We start from the raw sequence: 20,121 nt of genomic DNA on the forward strand, positions 1-20,121 counted from the left end.
TGTTTTAACAGCAAATAATTGTACTCAGTGTTAAGTAGCTAAAATGCAATGGGAACAATAAAGGCAACAAAAAGTCTACAAACAAACAAAAAAAATCATTCAAACAGAAAAAGCCCCACACAAAATAGTCTAACATCAACATTTGTAACAATTATTCATAGATTTTTCTAATTAAATGTGATTTACAATTGTTTCATTTACAGTCAACCAACACAAAAAAAAAAACAAATTTCATAAAAGCAGGCGACGACGGCAACAACTGGCAGCAATATTCCAGATGGAGGAGCGGCTATGCTGTGCTAAATAAGGATCAACGAACAAAACAATGCAAACATAAAAAGTACTGGTCGCAGTCGACCATGACATAGAGCGGTAAGTACATCCCATTACATAGTAATGTGAATAAGCGACCGATTGCATTACAACCAAGTTGAAAATAATGGTTAATTCTTTAAACATTAAAATGTATAAGAACTTACTTTCCATTATACCAAGTAATGAGTATCATCGGTACAGAGTTTGCGCGTTCAACGAAAAGCAGTAACGAAAGATCAAAAGTCGAGCGGGGGCGATTATATGATACGTATTTGCTAGAGCTCCCTTATCTACTTTGAACTTTATTTGAATGCATATCATGGCTTTACAATAGTCACAATTTTTCGGAACTACATCCAACTCTAAACCGATTTTCAAAAAAAAATAAATAAATAAATAAATTGTCGGAGGCTTTTATTTACATTAATTTTTTTAAACCTATCCAATTTGGGTTGATATTACATATACGGTGGACAATAACCGTAAAATCTGAACCAATTTCGATCAATTTTGGCAGAGGTATTTTCGACCTGTATCTGATGTACGGTATAAAATATCATTGTTGTGGATTTCATATTATGCATGTGTGGGACTTTAACACCAAATCGTATGAAACATATTCAGGGTTACCCATATTCGACGGACCCATGTTTTTTTTTTTTTTTTCATCAAAGAAAAAAACAAAAATTTGGCGGTTGGCAATGTTAATCATTTAATTTGTTCCAAGTAGATTTGTTTACATCAATTTTTGAATATGATATCTCTCAAATGGCCGCCTCTGGCGTTGATGACGAATTGTGCCCTTTTTGCTGCATTTTCCATCGTTTTTGCCAACATTTCGGCTGGAATAGCGGCTATTTCTTCACGAATGTTGTCCTTGAGCTCTTCTACACTGAGGGAAAAATCCCGTTGCGAAATCAAGCACGTATGTTGTCATTTTCGCAACGACCCGTTGTTATATTTTTCAACAACGGCTGTTGGTGAATTGTGCACGAACGTGCTCAAATTGACACCGAGACGTGGTCAACTTTCGGTACCAACAACAGCCGTGCTTAATTTGTCCATTTGTAATATTGGTAATTGCAGCCGATTACACACGAGTAAAAAATGACAACGGTGGTGCATGATTCACACACGGTCGTTGTCAATATGACACCGGTCGTGTATGAATTATGCACCACCACCTGCATAATGATGCACCACCGTTGTTACTTTGTACACCGACGTGCATGAATCGTACACGATCGTTGCCATTTTAGCAACTACCGTGTATGAATCATGCACCACCGTTGTCATTTTTTTTACTCGTGTGCAATCGGCTGCATATTTACCATTTTTTCCGTGTTATTGAAAGAGAAAGGACGCATTGTGCAAAAAATTTATTGAAAATGAATAATAATTCGCAAGATCCTCAAAATATCATTGGTGAGTTGTTAGAAATCGATGGCAATATTGTTGTGGTTCGCGATACAAACCATTGCAGCAGTCAAGATGCGGAAAACAATGAGGACGATTATATGTTAAGGGAGTTCTTAAAAGGAATAAATATGGAGTCGCTTTTTGAACAATTAAAAGGTAAGTAAATAAAAATGAATTTTTCAGTTAATCAGTGTAATTAACAAAGAATTTTCTTTTTTGTTCTTTTAGCATCACATGTAACATTTCGCAGCTTGCAGTACTTGAAAAAAGAAGATTTAAAGGAAGCAGTGCCACCATTGGGACTGCGTGTTGAATTCAGAGAAAAGCTCTTTGCTTGGAAAAAACGAAAGGTACGTATTATTTGTTTTACAGAGTTGAACTCAGTATTAATATTGTCATAACAATAGCTCGGGATTGATGACGAAACTATGTCAGTTCCATCTAAAATAGGTGAATGGTGGAAACGCAACGAGACACCTGCAAGTACTCCTGGTACTCCCGACACTACAGGTTCGAACTGCTCAAAAGCCAAAGGAATTTTGTCAGAGGTAAGGTAAGAGTAATATTTGTGTAAGCATAGTTAATGTAGTTTTTTTATTTAATATAGGATCTAACGGAATTGTTAACACATACCTCGAAGGGGAAACTAGCGCTTGAATGTAGTAGCGTTAATAAGAAATTAAGTGACGAGCAAAGAGATGATATAATTAATATAATTATTGAAGATATTTTAACCAACAATGTTACTCTTTACACTCAAGACTATATGCGCATATTGGATGAAATTTGTTCCGTTTTTCCTCTTGAAAACGAAATGAGGGTAAGATTAACAATATAAACAACGTATCTGATTATGTAGTTTCTTAACTTATAATATGTCTTTATTTTTAGGATTATTATTACATTTCAAGAAAAGGAAAGAACAACGCAAGCGGAAAACTTTATGCCAAGTATAGAAACAAGAAGTCCAAAAGAATAAAGCTTTTGATTTCCGAGCCTAGCACAAGCAAAGCAGCAACTCACACATCTCCTAATTTTTGTAACAAAGATGTTCCCGAAATTGATGAATCAGTTGAAAATTCATTGAAAGCTTCCTTACTAAGAGAATGTAATGATTGGGGATCGATCTGCGAAAAATGGAAAAGATCTTTTAACATACGGCAAAGAGATATAAAAAATTTAAGTAGCCATACATTTCTCCTTGAATGGACGAAGTTGTCCGATGCAAGAGCTTCAGAATTGGTAAGTAGCCATGAGCTATTTATTTGTATATGGATACTAATGTTTCGTTTTAGGTCAACATTGATTTCGATATTATGTATCCACCAATTTTAGATTTTATTACTTACCCATTTCACTTATATCCTATGAATAATGGAAAAGTTTATTTCAGATTTAAGTTAATTTAATTTGTTTCTATACATTGAATATATGTAATTCGAATTGTTTTGTTAAATCAAATATGTATTTATATTGAATTTATGTAATTGGTTTCGTTCAATAAAATACTTTTCAAAAAATGTCGTTTCTTCTACTAAGGGTATAAAATGGAAAAGGAACGGATATCAAAAAATGACCACCATTGATTTCAATCTGACAACGGGCGTTGACAATCCGACAACGGAGCGTTGACAATCTGACAACGAAGCGTTGACGATCTGACAACGAAGCGTTGACAATCTGACAACGGGGCGTGCTCGAAATGACCACGTATGTGCTCATTTCATGCACATCTGTTGTTGAAATCGTTGCCAAAATCTCGGTGTCAAAATGACAACAGCGTGCTCATTTTGACACCAAACGTGGTTGATACACTATCATACACGGATGTGGTCATTTCATACACGGATGTTGTCATTTTTTCTCTGGGTGTACGGTCCTTGGCTTGTTAACGTAAACCTTTGATTTCAAATATCCCCGCAAGAAGAAGTCAGGCGGCGTCAAATCGGGCGAACGCGGCGGCCAGTCCAAATCACCACTTTTCGACATCAAACGGCCCGGAAACAAATTCTTCAGAAAATCGATTGTTATGCGACTTGTGTGCGGTGGAGCGCCGTCTTGTTGAAACCAGAACTGCCTCATACGCTTTCGACGAATAATTGGCATCACAAAATTGGTCATCATGTCGCGATAACGCTCCTGATTGATGGTAACAGCATGGCCATTTTCATTTTGGAAGAAAAACGGCCCAATGACCGTTTTCGCACTAACGCCGCACCAAACTGTGACTTTTTCGTCATGAAGAAGCACTTCTTGAATCTCCTGAGGATTTTCAGTGGCGTAAAAACGGCAATTTTGCTTATTTACGGTCCCATTCAATGTGAAATGGCCTTCATCGGACATGATAATTTTGTTCCAAAATTGCTCGTCATCTTCGGCCATTTCGATGACTCCTTGGGCCCATTCTAATCAACGAGGCTTGTCCGCAGGCAACATTCTTTGCGTCAATTGAATTTTGTACGGGAACAAATGCAAATCAATGCGAATAATCCGTTGTAAAGTGGACCGAGCCATGTCCAACTGCTAAGAACGGCGTTTTTGGGATGTTCTTGGGGACCTCTCAACATTGGATCGTACGGCAGCGATATTCTCGGCCGATCGCCTTGGTCGACTTTTATATGGCCTCTTCGGATTAGAAAGAGCCTTACCAGTCGAAAATTTTTCGTATAAACGCTTAATGGTGTTCATAGAAGGCGCACTTCTCACATTTTTTAATGTTTTAAAAGCACGTTGAGTTTTCACAATTGACTTCTTGTAAATTTCAACTACTTCAGAGAGCTCGCGTGGCGTGTATTGGTTCATGGTAAAAATCTGCTTGGACTGACGCTTCAAACGCGGTATGTCATTAAGCGATGTGACATCTCTGTCAAAAGTTATGGCGTTGCCAGATGGGTCCGTCGAATATGGGCAACCCTGTATACGGAAGCTATGATTATATCTGAATCGATTTTCACCTAAAAATTGAAGTACTTGCTTCTAGGCTGAATTCCACCGAAAATGCCAAAGTTCAGTTCATTTGGGCTTATTGGGCTTCATTCAGAGCTGTGTCTGCTATCTGTTACCAAAGATTATTGTTGTGGAGTGCATATTACGCATGTGAGGCACATAAAACCCCAAATCGGATGAAACATACATATATGGGAGCTATAGTTATATCTGAACCAGCTTTCACCAAATTTGATGTACTTGCTTCTGGGCTGAATTTCGTTGGATGTGCCAAATTCAGTTTTTTTTTCATTTGGGCTGATACACAATTAACCTGAAATCGGCTATATATATGGGAGCTGTATTCAAATCTGATTCGATCTCGATAAAATTTTACAGAGGTATTTCTGGTATCAAATATCATTCTTGTGGAGTGCATATTATGGATGTGAAGGATTTAAACACCAAATCAGATGAAACATATGATGAAATTTCATGTACTTGCTTCTACATTGAATTGAGTCGAATGTGCAAAAATTCAGGTCATTTGGATTAATATTTGCCATTTGGTCCGAAATCGGGTTAAGATATATCCAAAATTGAACCGATTTTCACCAATTTCAATAAAGCTCGTCCTTGGGTCTGGCAAATGATGTATGGAAAATTTCATCTCAATGGGATAATAAATGCAACCTGCATTTTGTTCACAAAAATACATGGACAGACGGACTGACCTGCATAAATCGACTCGGAAATTGATTCTATTAAGATCCTCAAAAGTAACTATGTGTCTTTCTCGCTTCCTTCCCCATGTTACAAACAAATGCACACAGACATAATACCCTTACCACTATGTGGTGTAGGGTATAAAAAATGGAAAGTTGTGTGCTCTAGACTCAACCTGCACTTCATTCACAAAATATGGGCAATCGAGTAACTCTATTTTGGTTATAAAAAAGATATATGTGATCTGTAATATAGTCGGTATTTTTCTTGAAAAATTCGTATTGCAAAAATTTGTAAGCGATAATGGGATTTATGTCTGAGAAGAACATTAGAGTTTCTAACTCTCACCTGCTAATAGCCTCTATTTGGATAACACGGGACATGTGCAAAGTAGATGTTCTATCGTCTCAACCTTTTCTTCATCTTCACATTGTCTATAAGGGGTGAGATAAAAAAATGCAACAAAGTCAAACGCCATAATTGTTACATTTGTTTTAAATTTTGTTGAATTAAAGGAAAGAATGTTGGCTTGGGAATGACAGCAGTCTGAAGTTGGTTGCAGTTTTTTCATCTCACCCTGTAGTGTCAGGAACATTGTTTTCCCATCTTAAGGTCAGATATCTAATACTGCGGTGACCAGTCAGTATACGCACCACGGTTGTTAGACCAGACCTACTAAGTGATAGAAGTGAGCTTGTTGTTATCCCCGGGAGTATATATATATATATATATATATATATATATATATATATATATATATATATATATATATATATATATATATATACCTATAATATATATATATATATATATATATATATATATATATATATATTTTCCAACTAATTTGTAAGTCCAGGATTTGTACGTAACCAAAACGTGAAGAGGGTCATACTCGCACTATTTGCTGTTTGGGATTGAGGCAAAATTCCACGTGGCTGGAAGCTTAGCAGCACATCCAAAGGTAGATTAGGTAGTGCTCTCGAGAGCGGCGGTTGTCAATAAGGACGCAGCCTCAGCACGGTCGTTCATTTGGACATGAGTGCTCTGGATTTAATCACATGCCACTAGACGAGGCACCAGTATGTCAGAACAGGTAAAACCACTGTGACATACATCCAGTGTAATACTTGTGATCTAAGCCCCGGTTCTTCCCTATGGCGTGCCTGCATGAATAGAGTGCAATGATTCGTTTTTAGTCCTTTCCAGTTTAAACGCTGACCTGGGATCGTACCGAAGCATTGGACGCACGAGGAGAGATTTAATATAACTCCATCCAGTACTGAAACTTTGTGTTTCTTTATGAACAGTACAAGTTTTGTCTTTGCAGAGTTAACCCCCAGACCAATGTCCACGGCTAAACCAGACAACTGGATCTTTGCATTAGGTCAGAAATAGTTGGAAGAAATCTTCCACTATCAGCGTCGTCGGCATATTCGACTACCTTTATTCGAAGCTGACCGAAACTCACAAGTATTTCCTTAATCACCAGAAACTAAAGCGGGGGGTGAGAAAACTCCACCGGCCCTGCTGACTGATTTCCTAATATGACTCTCTTCCGAGCTTGAATTGATTATTCTGCTTTTGATGGTATGCTATATATTTCCATTAAATCAGAATTGAGGAAATACGAGAGGCATAGATAGCATTATGGATCTATTTCAGCTTCATGTGGTTGAAAGCCCCCTTTAAGGTCTTCAATAGAAAGGAAGGTCTATATAAGAAAGGAAGAGAGGCTAATCGATCTGTCGACTTTAGGTAATGTGCGACTAGATTTTCCAAGCTTTGGAAATATAGTTCTCCGTTCTCTCATTCCATAGACTGGACACCTCCTCTATAGACTCACAAAAGCTGATCGAAGATCTACGATTGGTCTTCTTTAACTCACTTTTGTATTTATAAAAGTCTGCCTTGTAGGCGTTCTAATCAGTGATACGTTTAGTGTTGCCCTCCCTGTTATAAGACAACCTTTCTATTTTCCGAAGAATGGCAAGGTCCTTAGATAGTTAGCATGTTATTGGACAAGATTTCTTATAGCTCTAAAGAAGGGCACTTGTGACAACATTTACTGTTCTCTCCACATCATTGGTTGATTGCAAACCTCGAGGATCCTGTTTCAACTCTGATTCTGAAAATGCGTCTCGTTATACCCTCCACCTTGGAAAGGAGGGTATATTAACTTTGTCATTCCGTTTGTAACATCCTTAAATATTCGTCTTAGACCCCATAATGTATATATATTCATAATCAGCATAAAAATCTAAGTCGATTTATCGATGTCCGTCTGTCTGTCTGTCCGTCTGTCCGTCTGTTTGTCTGTTGAAATCACGATACAGCCCACATTATTTGACGTAGAGCGCCAAAATTTAGCAGAGTAATTGGTATTGTGTCTAGGATGGTTGATATTGAAAATGAGATATATCGGTCCATGTTCTGGTATAGTCCCCATCTAACGGTACCTCCCGATATTCGGTATTTTGATGATTTATGCCACATTTTTTCACGGATTTGTCTGAAAATTGGTATTTGTAAGTCATAACGGGTCCCTGAGCGTGTGGCAAAACATTGCATGTATAGGTCCACGTTGTGGTATAGCCCCCATATAACGGTACCTCCCGATATTCGGTAATTTGATGATTTTTGCCACATTTTGTTACGGATTTGTCTGAAAATTGGTATTTGTTGGTCATAATGGGTTGCAGATCCGGTGGCGAAACATTGCATACATGGGTCCATGATTTGATATATCCTCCCGATATTCGGTATTTTGATGGTTTTTGCACATTTTTTCACTGATTTGTCTAAAAATTGGTATTTGTTGGTCATAATGGGTCCTACTTCGTGTGGCGAAACATTGTAATTATAGGTTCACGTTTTGGTGTAGCCCCCATATAACGGTACCTCCCGATATTCGGCATTTTAATGGTTTTTGCCACATTTCTTCTAATGTTTTTTTTTACCCTAAGGTGGAGGGTATTAAAAGTTTGGCCCGGCCGAAATTAATGTTTTTTTTACTTGTTTTAAATACACATTATTATTTAGAAGCTTACCGAGAAACATGCTGATATCTCGTTTCTGTTACATATTGCTGGAACAACTTAAAATACCTTATACCACAAAATGTAAAAGGACATGTGAATGCAGAAGAACAGCGACTATCGCCAAATAACACAAAACAAAATAAAAACGCTGAGAATGTTTATACAGCAACATCAAAAGAGCATGTTTAACGGCAATAATGATGAACTAATGTCATTTTTTCCCAAACTTTGGCTGGTTTTTTGCCTTTTGTTTTAGCGTCATTGTTTCTCAGCGAGGCTAAACCATTATCATAAATTTAGCTCTTTTCGCTCTGTGCTCTATTGTCAAATAAGAAGTATAATTTTTTCGAAAAGGGTGTGCAAATTGGAATTGCATTACATAATGTACAATAAAAACTTCGTAGTTTTTATACACTACAACACTATGTTAAATTTAGAATGGAGGTGGGACTATGGCCAGAATAGAAGCCTATTGTTTTTGAAAATGATCGCGTAATATTTACGGGTTGAAATGGACCAAAAACTGAAAAAATTCCTGTTTTTGCAGTTGCTATACAGGTCGCAAATATAGACCAATCCACGTGGAAGTTAGCATGGGGCTAGAGCTTAGGGCTGGACAAAAGACTTTCAATTTTGACGGTCATCGGATAATATTTAATGGGTGAAATAGACCATGACATTTGTGTTAAACAAAAGTCAAATTTTCCATTAAACCGAGAATACTTTTAATCCCGGCTAAATCACAAATAGACGAACAGGTTAATTCTGATCGTTACGTAGATGCCTCTTGTTTTTTGAGATGGTCGAAAAATATTTGGGGGTTAAACTGAAACACAAAAAAAAAAAAAACAGTAAAGAAAGTCAAAGTCGGGCGGGGCCGACTTTATGATACCCTACACCACTTTGCTAATTAAGTAGAGCTCCACATAACAATTAAAAGTTTTTATGGGAGAATTCAATCATACACGCTATGCTTATAATTATAATTTAAAGTTCAAAGGACTAAATATGCCGAAGCATTTGTATCTTTAAAATTCGGTGCACAATTAATTTGAAATCGGATAAAGATATATATGGGAGTTATATCCAAATCTGAACCGATCTCGATAAAATTTGGCAAAGATATTTCTGAACTGTATTTGATACATTTCCCTGAATATCGTTGTTACGGAGTGCATATTACGGCTGTGGGTAACAAATATAACAAATCGGATGAACAGTATATATGGAAGCTATAGCTATATCCGAACCGATCTTCACCAAATTTGACATACTAGCTTCTAGACTCAATTCGGTCGTAAGTGCCAAATTTCATCCCATCTGTGCAAATATTAGACGTTTGCTGTACAATAAAAAGTAAATCGGACGAAGTTATATATGGGAGCTATATCCAAATCTGAACCGATCTCGATAAAATTTAGCAAATGTATTTCTGAGCTGTATTTGATATATTTCCCCAAATATTGTTGTTGCAGAGTGCATATTACGGCTGCGGAGGTCAAAAATAACAAATCGGATGAACAATATATATGGGAGCTATAGCTATATCTGAACCGATTTCGATCAAATTTGGCATACTTATTTTCAGGTCCATTCTGATCGTACGTGCAAAATTCCATACTATTCGGGCTGATATTACACGTTTGGTGCACAATAAAAGGCAAATCCGACGAAGATATATATGGGAGCTATATCTAAATTTTTACCGATTATCTCCAATTTCAATAGGGTTCGTCCTTGGGCCAAACAAATATTGTTTGCAAAATTTCATCTCAATCGGATAATAAATGCGACCTTCATTTTGTTCACAAGAATACATGGCCAGACGGACGGACGGACGGACAGACGGACTGACATGCATAAATCAACTCAGAAAGTGATTCTATGCAGATCATCAAAAGGAACTATGGGTCTATCTCGTTTCCTTTTGCCTGTTACAAACAAATGCACAAAAACATAATACCCTTGTGGTGTAAGGTATAAAAAAAAATAAATAAAATCCGTTAAAAATTCTGTTAAAATCTTAAAAATACCGAATGCCTATATGACGACGTGGACCTGCATAGGCAACTTTTGTCATAAGTCATAAAATCATCAAAATACCGAATATAGGGGGTGCCGTTATATGGGGGCACAGACAATTTTCTGGGATGAGGTATCCATTGCGAACTTCACATGCGAAATTTGAAACAATTCCGGTAAATAATGTCGCTAAAATCATCAAAATACCGAATATGGGGGGAACGGTATATGGGGGCTATACGAAGACGTGGACCTATATGGCTCATTTTCTGTTTTATGCTGCAATATCTATTACCAAATTTGGAACGATTCCGTTAAATAATGTCGCTAAAATCATGCAAATACCGAATATCGGAGGTACCGTTATATGGGGGCTATATGAAGACGTGGACCTACATGGCAAATTTTTTGACTTAGGATGTAGTATCCATTACGAACTTCAAATACCAAATTTAAAACGATTCCGGTAAATAATGTCGATAAAATCATCAAAATACTGATTATGGGGGGGGGGGGGGGGGGTGTACCGTTATATGGGGGCTATACGAAGACGTGGACCTGCGCAGATAATTTTCTGTCTTAGGCTGTAGTATCCATTACGAACTTCAAATGCCAAATTCGAAATAATTCCAGTGAATGATGTCGCTAATATCATCAAAATACCGAATATCGGCAGGTACAGTTATATGGGGGCTATATGATAGCTTGTAGGACCACGGTCCATACATGGCCTATTTACGAACTTAACTGCCTACTTGCAAAATATACATGTGTGCAAAATTTTAGCCTTCTATCTCAATCTGTTCGAAAGATAGCATGATTACAACAGACAGACGGACGGACATGGCTAAATCGTCTTGGAATTTTACCCTGATCAAGAATATATATATTTTGTGAATGACAAAATTAATATATCCTCTATAGTATGGTGGAGGGTATAAAAAAACAATTGAAGCCAGTCGACACCTCTTAGAAGAGAGTTAAGGACTGAAAAGAATTCTAGCACTTTGGATAATAAATGACTTATATCTAATATATTGTAGTGTTGTAGGGTATCACATAGTTGGCCCCGCACTACTATAGCCTTTGCTTACTTGTTTAATATGTCAACTTTGTTAGTAAGGGTGCACAGTGACTTTCACAGTATTTTGAAAATGTTCTCTCTCAAGAAAAAATGTTGCAAAAATGTAGTAAAAGCCAGCTAGAAAACCACTGGTCGCCAAAAATATATACAACAACATTTTATAATAATAAATAATGTTGAAATCCAATATCTAAAAAATAATTTAAATAAATTTAATTTTAAAGAGATTAAATTTACAAAAATACTTTTCACAGAAATAATTAAAACTCTCAATAACTACAAAATGCTTAAAAAATGTACTAAATCGTACAAACGCCATGATTTTTATTTTTTTTTTTTCGAATTTTATTAAATCAAAGCAAAACATATCGAAAAAAGCATCAAATTTTAGAATAAATTTAGATTTCTTCCAATTGGTAACCTTTGGCACGAATTATGGTCTTCAAACGGCCAATGAAACCATCGCACGTTGTCCGAATGTTGCTCTGCGGTATTTTGGCCCATTCCCGGCGAAGCGCTTGCTTAAGGTGATCGACACTTTGGTATTTGGAATTGGAATGTCCACGGTCTGCGGATATTTTCCAGAATATTTTCGCGAGACATTATTCGGCATTTATTCTGATGCCACGGTCGATTAATACGAGCGGAGAGCGACCATCGGCTGTTATGGCGGCCCACACTATCACCATAGCCGGCGCTTGAGTTCTGGTGGCCAACCGAAGTTACCAATATCAGCTGACCTCTTGGGAAAGTAAACACGATAATTTTGTTTGTTTTCAAACTGCTGGACAACGAATGTTTTGTCATCGAAGAAAACCAAATTCGGTAGTTCACCACTTTTGGCCAAGCGAAGCAACTCTTTAGCTGTTTGAGTGTAGCTGTTTTGAGTGTATTTTCTTTCTGTTGCGGTTTAAATTCTTGCACTTTTTGGAATTTCAATGGCTTCACCCCGAGCTCATATTTCAATACTTGCCGAATGGAATATTGCGATATGTTCAGCTCACGAGCCATTTTTCGGCCACTGCGACGCGGGTTTCGATCAAGTCGTTTCTTATCTTTACGAACCATTTCTGTTGATGTTGCTGTTTTCTTCTGTCCACTTCCTTGACGTTGGGCTACCATAACGAGCGATGGTACGAGACACATAAGATTTATTCACATTTAAATGCGTGGTTTTCCAGCCAAATATAAGGAAAACACACTTCCACGCTTGAATTCCATCACGAATAACTTTTTTTCTGGAAAATTCGCACCAAAATGCTTTTGTACGCTTGTACGCTTGTCTAATGAGCTGTCACTGGAATAATTTTAACAGCTGTCGGACGAGTGGCTCAGAAATGACAGCAGTCTGAAGGTGGTTGTTTTTACACCTCACCCTGTATATGAGGGTTATGATTCTCTACCAAAATATTTCACGTGGGGCTTCCTCTTAAGGAAGATTTCTTTGATGTGCAAGTTCGTGAGATTATCTCTGTCTTACCTTACCATTAGTGGTAGTAGGTAAATTAGTCAAAGATTTTCAGAATAACTGAACATGCGGAATCATTCCAATCCGAACTTCAATTGAGTGGGCTTATCCTGATCTAGAATTTGCACCTCATCCGGTAAAGCTCTCTTAGTAGAAATGTTTATACAAAGGAAAACTTTTAGAAAATTTTTATTTATAACAACATTTTTAAAACGTGTTTAAAAATTTAACGCTACAAAATCGCACAGCCTTTAGCTCACAACAGAACTGAAATAAACGAAAAGGACAAGAGCGAAACAAAAACAGCAAAACAATGCTAACACAAATAAATTGTTAATCCATCATCTATGTGGCAAAAAAGGATTAATAAGGCCTAAAAAATCCAACAATATTCGCTAGACACATTGTATGGACGGAATTGTGTGACCTCCAACCGATTTTCATACCAACATGGATTAATTATTAATTCAACGCTTATAGAATTCTATTTGCTTTCAATGTTTGCTCTTTCCTTTGGCCATAACAGAGCAGGCAGAGAGCGGGCAAGGACTGGCTAAAACGGGAAATGTGTCGTGAAACTAAAACATTCATTTACAAAAATTGCTGTTCTGCATTCATTTTTAATTTTCCTCCAATAAAAAAACAACAGAGAATGTACCAGCAACACTAACAAAAACCGCAAATTGAACAACAGCAACAAAAATTAAAGCAACAAAAAATACAACTGCAGAGCGCAGTTCAAATTCTAATATTCGAAATAACAGCAACAAAGCATGTCCTCTATGTCATAAACAACAACAAAATTACCAGGATATCCATACAAAGCTTAACAAAAAAGACAACACAACCACCATCAAATGATACAGCAAATGCCCTAAAAAGAAGAAAACAACAACAACAGCGATATTGCGCTGTTTGTTAGCATTCATTAATCGTTTACATTGCCACAAATTTGCACTTTTGGAATTTTGTGTTTTTTAATATTTCGTTGCCATGCAATGAACCAGCGACAAAATGATTCCACGACGGGCTAATGATAAAAGAATGTGTGGTCAATGGTAGCGGATCAGGGGATATTGTACAATGCGCAAAGCCTAAGAATAATTGTTCTATTAGTTCCATTCGTATAAGGAAACAAAATTAAAATCTGCGGACAAAATTACAGGAAGGGCTAAGGGAATTTGTCTGAAAATGGATGCGAAAAAATAACATTGTAAACGACATTTTAAATGATTTATAATATATATACAAATAAAATTGAAAACCACATTTGGAATGGTGCAAAATAGAAACCACGTCTCTGCCGATTTAAATAGTTGCATCTTAAAAGAGAACAGTATTAATATTTGTATAAACTACATCATACTGTTGCACAGGGTATTAAGTCTATGTGCATGGAATTTTGATTTTTTTTATACCCTACACAACATGTCTTTGTGCATTTGTTTGTAACAGGCAAAAGGAAACGACATAGACCCATAGTTCCTTTTGATGATCTGCATAGAATCACATTCTGAGTCGATTTATGCATGTCCGTCCGTCCGTCTGTCCATGTATTTTTGTAAACAAAGTACAGTTCGCATTTATTGTCCTATCCAGATGAAATTTTTCACAAATCATTTGTTTGGCCCAAGGACGAACCCTATTGAAATTGGAGATAATCGGTCAAAATTTAGATATAGCTACCATATATATCTTCGTCCGATTTGCCTTTTATTGTGCACCAAACGTGTAATATCAGCCCGAATAGTATAGAATTTTGCACATACAACCAAATTAGGCCTGAAAATAATAAGAAATAAGTATGCCAAATTTGATCAAAATCGGTTCAGATATAGCCATAGCTCCCATATATATTGTTCATCCGATTTGTTATTTTTGTCCTCCGCAGCCGTAATATGCACTCTGTAACAACAATATCTGGGGAAATATATCAAATACAGCTCAGAAATAACTTTGCTAAATTTTATCGAGATCGGTTCAGATTTGGATATAGCTCGCATGTATAACTTCGTCCGATTTACCTTTTATTGTGCACCAAACTTCTAATATTTGCCCAAATGGGATGAAATTTGGCACTTAAGACCGAATTAAGTCTAGAAGCTAGTATGTCAAAAATCGGTTCAGATATAGCTATAGCTCCCATATATATTGTTCATCCGTTTTGTAATATTTGTTACCCACAGACGTAATATGACTCCGTAATAACGATATTCAGGGAAATATATCAAATAGAGCTCAGAAATATCTTTACCAAATTAAATCGAGATCGGTTCCGATTTGGATATAGCTCCCATATATATTTTTATTCGATTTCAAATTAATTGTGCACCAAATGGGCAATACAAGTCCGAATTTAAAAGATACAAATGTTATGGCATATTTAGTCCTTTGAATTTTAAATTATAATTATAATCATAGCGTGTATGATTTAATTTTCCCATAGAAACTTTATGCGGAGCTCTACTAAATTAGCAAAGTGGTGTAGGGTATCATAATGTCGGCCCGCCCGGCTTTAAGACTTTCTTTACTTGTTTTTATTTTTTTTTATTATTTTTTTTTTATACCCTCTGCCATATGGCTAGGAAGGGTTTATATCATTTGATGCGGTCAAAACGTGCCCCATCGAAATAACGGTGATAGATCCCAGGTCTTTTTGGGCCAAATCCGCTTAAGGGCATTTAGAGTCGATCCAGCGATGTCCGTCCGTCTGTCTGTCTGACTGGTGCGCACGATAACTATCGAAGGGAGTATCCAATATGGTTCAAGCTTGATATATCGTAATATTAATAATAAACTTAGGTCGAGTTCGACGATGGGCAATCTCGCTCCACTCTTTCTGGTACCTCCCTCGCTAAGGGTCAAAATTGTGAATAACCAAAACGACCATAAAATCTGAAATAAGCATCCGGTTCTCTTCAAATTTCACACATCCCATTATTTTTACTAACTCTATATCTGCTGTGAAAATGGATATATCGGCGCACACCTTCTGGTACCTCCCCCCACCAAGGGTACACAATTTTGAAAAAGAGAACGCGAAACAAGCATCCAATTCTCTTCAAATTTCACACACCCAAACATTTTTGGTTGGATTGTGGAGATGATGTCGACAAAACCGACTGAACCGACATTAGATGAACATATACAGGGTTGCCCATATTCGACAGACCATGTTTTTTTTTTTGAAATCAAAAAAAAAAAAAAAAAAATAAAAATTTGGCGATTGGCAATGTTAATCATTTAATTTGTTCCAAGTAGATTTGTTTACATCAATTTTTGAATATGATATCTCTCCTTTTTTGCTGCATTTTCCATCGTTTTTGCCAACATTTCGGCCGGAATAGCGACTATTTCTTCACGAATGTTGTCCTTGAGCTCTTCTACGGTTCTTGGCTTGTTAACGTAACCCTTTGACTTCAAATATCCCCACAAGAAGAAGTCAGGTGGCGTCAAATCGGGCGAACGCGACAAATCGACATCAAACGGCCCGGAAACAAATTCTTCAGAAAATCGATTGTTATGCGACTTGTGTGCGGTGGAGCGCCGTCTTGTTGAAACCAGAACTGCCTCATACGCTTTCGACGAATAATTGGCATCACAAAATTGGTCATCATGTTGCGATAACGCTCCTGATAACAGCATGGCCATTTTCATTTTGGAATAAAAACGGCCCAATGACCGTTTTCGCACTAACGCCGCACCAAACTGTGACTTTTTCGTCATGAAGAGGCACTTCTTGTATCTCCTGAGGATTTTCAGTGGCATAAAAATGGCAATTTTGCTTATTTACGGTCCCATTCAATGTGAAATGGGCTTCATCGACATGATAATTTTGTTCCAAAATTGCTCGTCATCTTCGGCCATTCCGATGACTCTTTGGGCCCATTCCAATCGACGAGGCTTGTCCGCAGCCAACTTTCTTTTCGTCAATTGAATTTTGTACGGGAACAAATGCAAATCAATGCGAATAATCCGTTGTAAAGTGGACCGCGCCATGCCCAACTGCTGAGAACGGCGTTTTTGGGATGTTCTTGGGGACCTCTCAACACTGGCTCGTACGGCAGCGATATTCTCGGTCGATCGCCTTGGTCGACTTTTATATGGCCTCTTCGGATTAGAAGGATCCTTAACAGTCGAAATTTTTCGTATAAACGTTTAATGGTGTTCTTAGAAGGCTCACTTCTCACATTTTTTAATGTTTTAAAAGAACGTTGAGTTTTCACAATTGACTTCTTCTGTTGAATGTAAATTTCAACTATTTCAGAGCACTCGCGTGGCGTGTATTGGTTCATGGTAAAAATCTGCTTGGACTGACGCTTCAAACGCAGTATGTCATTAAGCGATGTGACATCTCTGTCAAAAGTTATGGCGTTGCCAGATAGGTCCGTCGAATATGGGCATAGTGCTTGAAATCTGAAGTTTGGATTTAGCGTCGCTGTTCATGTGCAGCCTGGACATATGTAGCTGGTTTCGGAAATGTGTACTACAATTGTACAAAAAATACTGAATGGTCTTATATTTGGTGTTGGGTGAAGGGATAAAGATAATATTCTGAAATTTAACATTTAGATTACGGATTGTATCCGGGATTTGGCGGTGGTTTGGATGTGCGTCCTATATTTGTACAAAAAGTACTAAATGTAATTAAATTTGGTAATCTGGAGTTGAGATATGAAAATGATTTTAAGAAAACATACATTTACAGAGACCTTGTTCTTAACAGTCCAAGTTTCCTGACTTAATCAAATGTATATCTTACCAGTATTAAATAGTTCCATCAGAACTATAGTTGTCGTCTCGCTCCGTTAAAGGTTGATCTGAATGACCTCGATCATTGAGAGTACGCTGTTTTGCGTTGCTTGGAAATTGAATCACCTCCTTCCAAGATTTTATTTTTAACCATTTCGTCTATTGTTTTCAGGTGGTCTTTTGGTTAATTGCCTGAACCTTTAGTGGTCAATGCATAGTGCACTTCGTCCCTATAATGTTTCTTGGCTGTTTTAGCATAAGATGGCGACTTCTCATCTGTTTCCGCGGTCCGCTTTCTCTTCTCTTGGGCGAGATTTCTTGTCAGAAACCCAAGGCATAGCAGTCGATTTCACGGCCGTGCATTCCTTCTCAGTCTTGGGGCTAACTTTGTCGCCCTCGGATTATTATTACAGCCTCCTTTATGAGATCTTTGACTTGGTTTGCCCGGAGCACTTAAAGTTGGAAAGCTTTTATTCTTTTTCGTGGACTTCGCAGTGTTCTGTTCCTCAGAGGACCTGATCTTCTTCCCTATGAAGGGGGAGGAGTACTCGTATACCACTTTGGAGCATCCTGCCGCTCTTAATTTTTTCTCGTCTCTTGCTTCCTTAGCTTTCGCCGTTGAGCCCCAGACAACTTTTTCGTTTTGGTTGTGAACTTCGCCAAGCTGTCGCTCACTTCCTCTATCGTTTTGTGAGTCTCCTTCTTTGTTGCGATTTGCAAAACGGTGCTGCTGCTGTAACATTGGGAGTCTGAGGCACTAACTGTCGTTGAAAGGAGACCACAGATGCCAAGGCACACACATCTATGGGAGAAATTTGCTCACGATCGTTAGATAAAGGCGATGTGTGACTCGTGGCTGGATCACAAACTAACTTTTTATACCCTACACCACAAGGTGGTCAGGGTATTACGTCTTTGTGCATTTGTTTGTAAAAGGCAAAAGGAAACGAGATAGACCCATACTTCCTTTTGATGATCTGCATAGAATCACATTCTGAGTCGATTTCTGTCCGTCCGTCCGTCTGTCCATGTATTTTTGTAAACAAAGTTCAGTTCGCATTTATTGCCCTATCCAGATGAAATTTTGCACAAGTCATTTGTTTGGCCCAAGGACGAACCCTATTGAAATTGGAGATAATCGGTCAAAATTTAGATATAGCTCCCATATATATCTTCATCCGATTTGCTTTTTATTGTGCACCAAACGTGTAATATCAGTCCGAATAGTATGGAATTTTGCACATACAACCAAATTAGAACTGAAAATAAGTATGCCAAATTTGATCGAAATCGGTTCAGATATAGCTATAGCTCCCATATATATTGTACATCCGATTTGTTATTTTTGTCCTCCGCAGCCGTAATATGCACTCTGCAACAACAATATCTGGGGAAATATATCAAATACAGTTCAGAAATACATTTGCTAAATTTTATCGATTTTTCCAAGGACGAACCCTATTGAAATTGGAGATAATCGGTCAAAATTTAGATATAGCTCCCATATATATCTTCGTCCGATTTGTCTTTTATTGTGCACCAAACGTGTAATATCAGTCCGAATAGTATGGAATTTTGCACGTACGATCAGATTAGACCTGAAAATAAGTATGCCAAATTTGATCGAAATCGGTTCAGATATAGCTATAGCTACCATATATATTGTACATCCGATTTGTTATTTTTGTCCTCCGCAGCCGTAATATGCACTCTGGAACAACAATATTTGGAGGAATATATCAAATGCAGCTCAGAAATACGGTTGCCAAATTTTATCGAGATCGGTTCTGATTCGGATATAGCTCCCATATATAACTTCGTCCGATTTACCTTTTATTGTACACCAAACTTCTAATATTCGCCCAAATTGGATTAAATTTGGCACTTACGACCGAATTGAGTCTAGAAGCAAGTATGTCAAATTTGGTGAAGATATAGCTATAGCTCCCATATATACTGTTCATCCGATTTGTTTTATTTGTTACCCAAAGCCGTAATATGCACTCCGTAACAACGATATTCAAGGAAATATATGATATACAGCTCAGAAATATCTTTGCCAAATTTTATCGAGATCGGTTCCGATTTGGATATAGCTCCCATGTATATCTTTATCCGATTTCAAATTAATTGTGCACCAAATGGGCAATACAAGTCCGAATATAAAAAAAAACAAATGCTACGGCATATTTAGTCCTTTGAACTTTAAATTAAAATGATAGCGTGTATGATTGAATTCTCCCATAAAAACTTTTAATTGTTATGCGCAACTCTACAAAATTAGAAAGTGGTGTAGGGTATCATAAAGTCGTCCCCGACAGACTTTAAGACTTTCTTCACTGGTTTTTTTTTTTTTTTTTTTTGTTTTA

General features: G+C 37.3%; 1 protein-coding gene across 1 annotated transcript; it reads left to right on the forward strand.

The window, feature by feature from the left end:
* The first annotated feature begins 1,201 nt into the window (after positions 1–1,201).
* Positions 1,202–18,505, forward strand: LOC131804199 (uncharacterized). Its single transcript, XM_059126703.1, has 6 exons — positions 1,202–1,890; positions 1,963–2,084; positions 2,142–2,282; positions 2,342–2,554; positions 2,626–2,958; positions 18,362–18,505. Exons 1-6 carry the CDS (start codon positions 1,587–1,589, stop codon positions 18,503–18,505), a joined length of 1,257 nt encoding a protein of 418 aa, XP_058982686.1. The 5' UTR covers positions 1,202–1,586.
* Positions 18,506–20,121: the final 1,616 nt, after the last annotated feature.

The sequence above is a fragment of the Musca domestica genome, unplaced genomic scaffold (assembly GCF_030504385.1).
Source record: "Musca domestica strain aabys unplaced genomic scaffold, Musca_domestica.polishedcontigs.V.1.1 4, whole genome shotgun sequence".
NCBI lineage: Eukaryota > Metazoa > Arthropoda > Insecta > Diptera > Muscidae > Musca > Musca domestica.

Excerpts from the sequence above, each read along its gene's own strand:
- LOC131804199 (XM_059126703.1), top strand. The coding sequence starts at position 1,587 with ATGAATCATGCACCACCGTTGTCATTTTTTTTACTCGTGTGCAATCGG. Across the intron at positions 1,891-1,962 it reads GCTTTTTGAACAATTAAAAG|CATCACATGTAACATTTCGC; the intron begins GTAAGTAAATAA and ends TTGTTCTTTTAG. Across the intron at positions 2,085-2,141 it reads TTGCTTGGAAAAAACGAAAG|CTCGGGATTGATGACGAAAC; the intron begins GTACGTATTATT and ends TCATAACAATAG.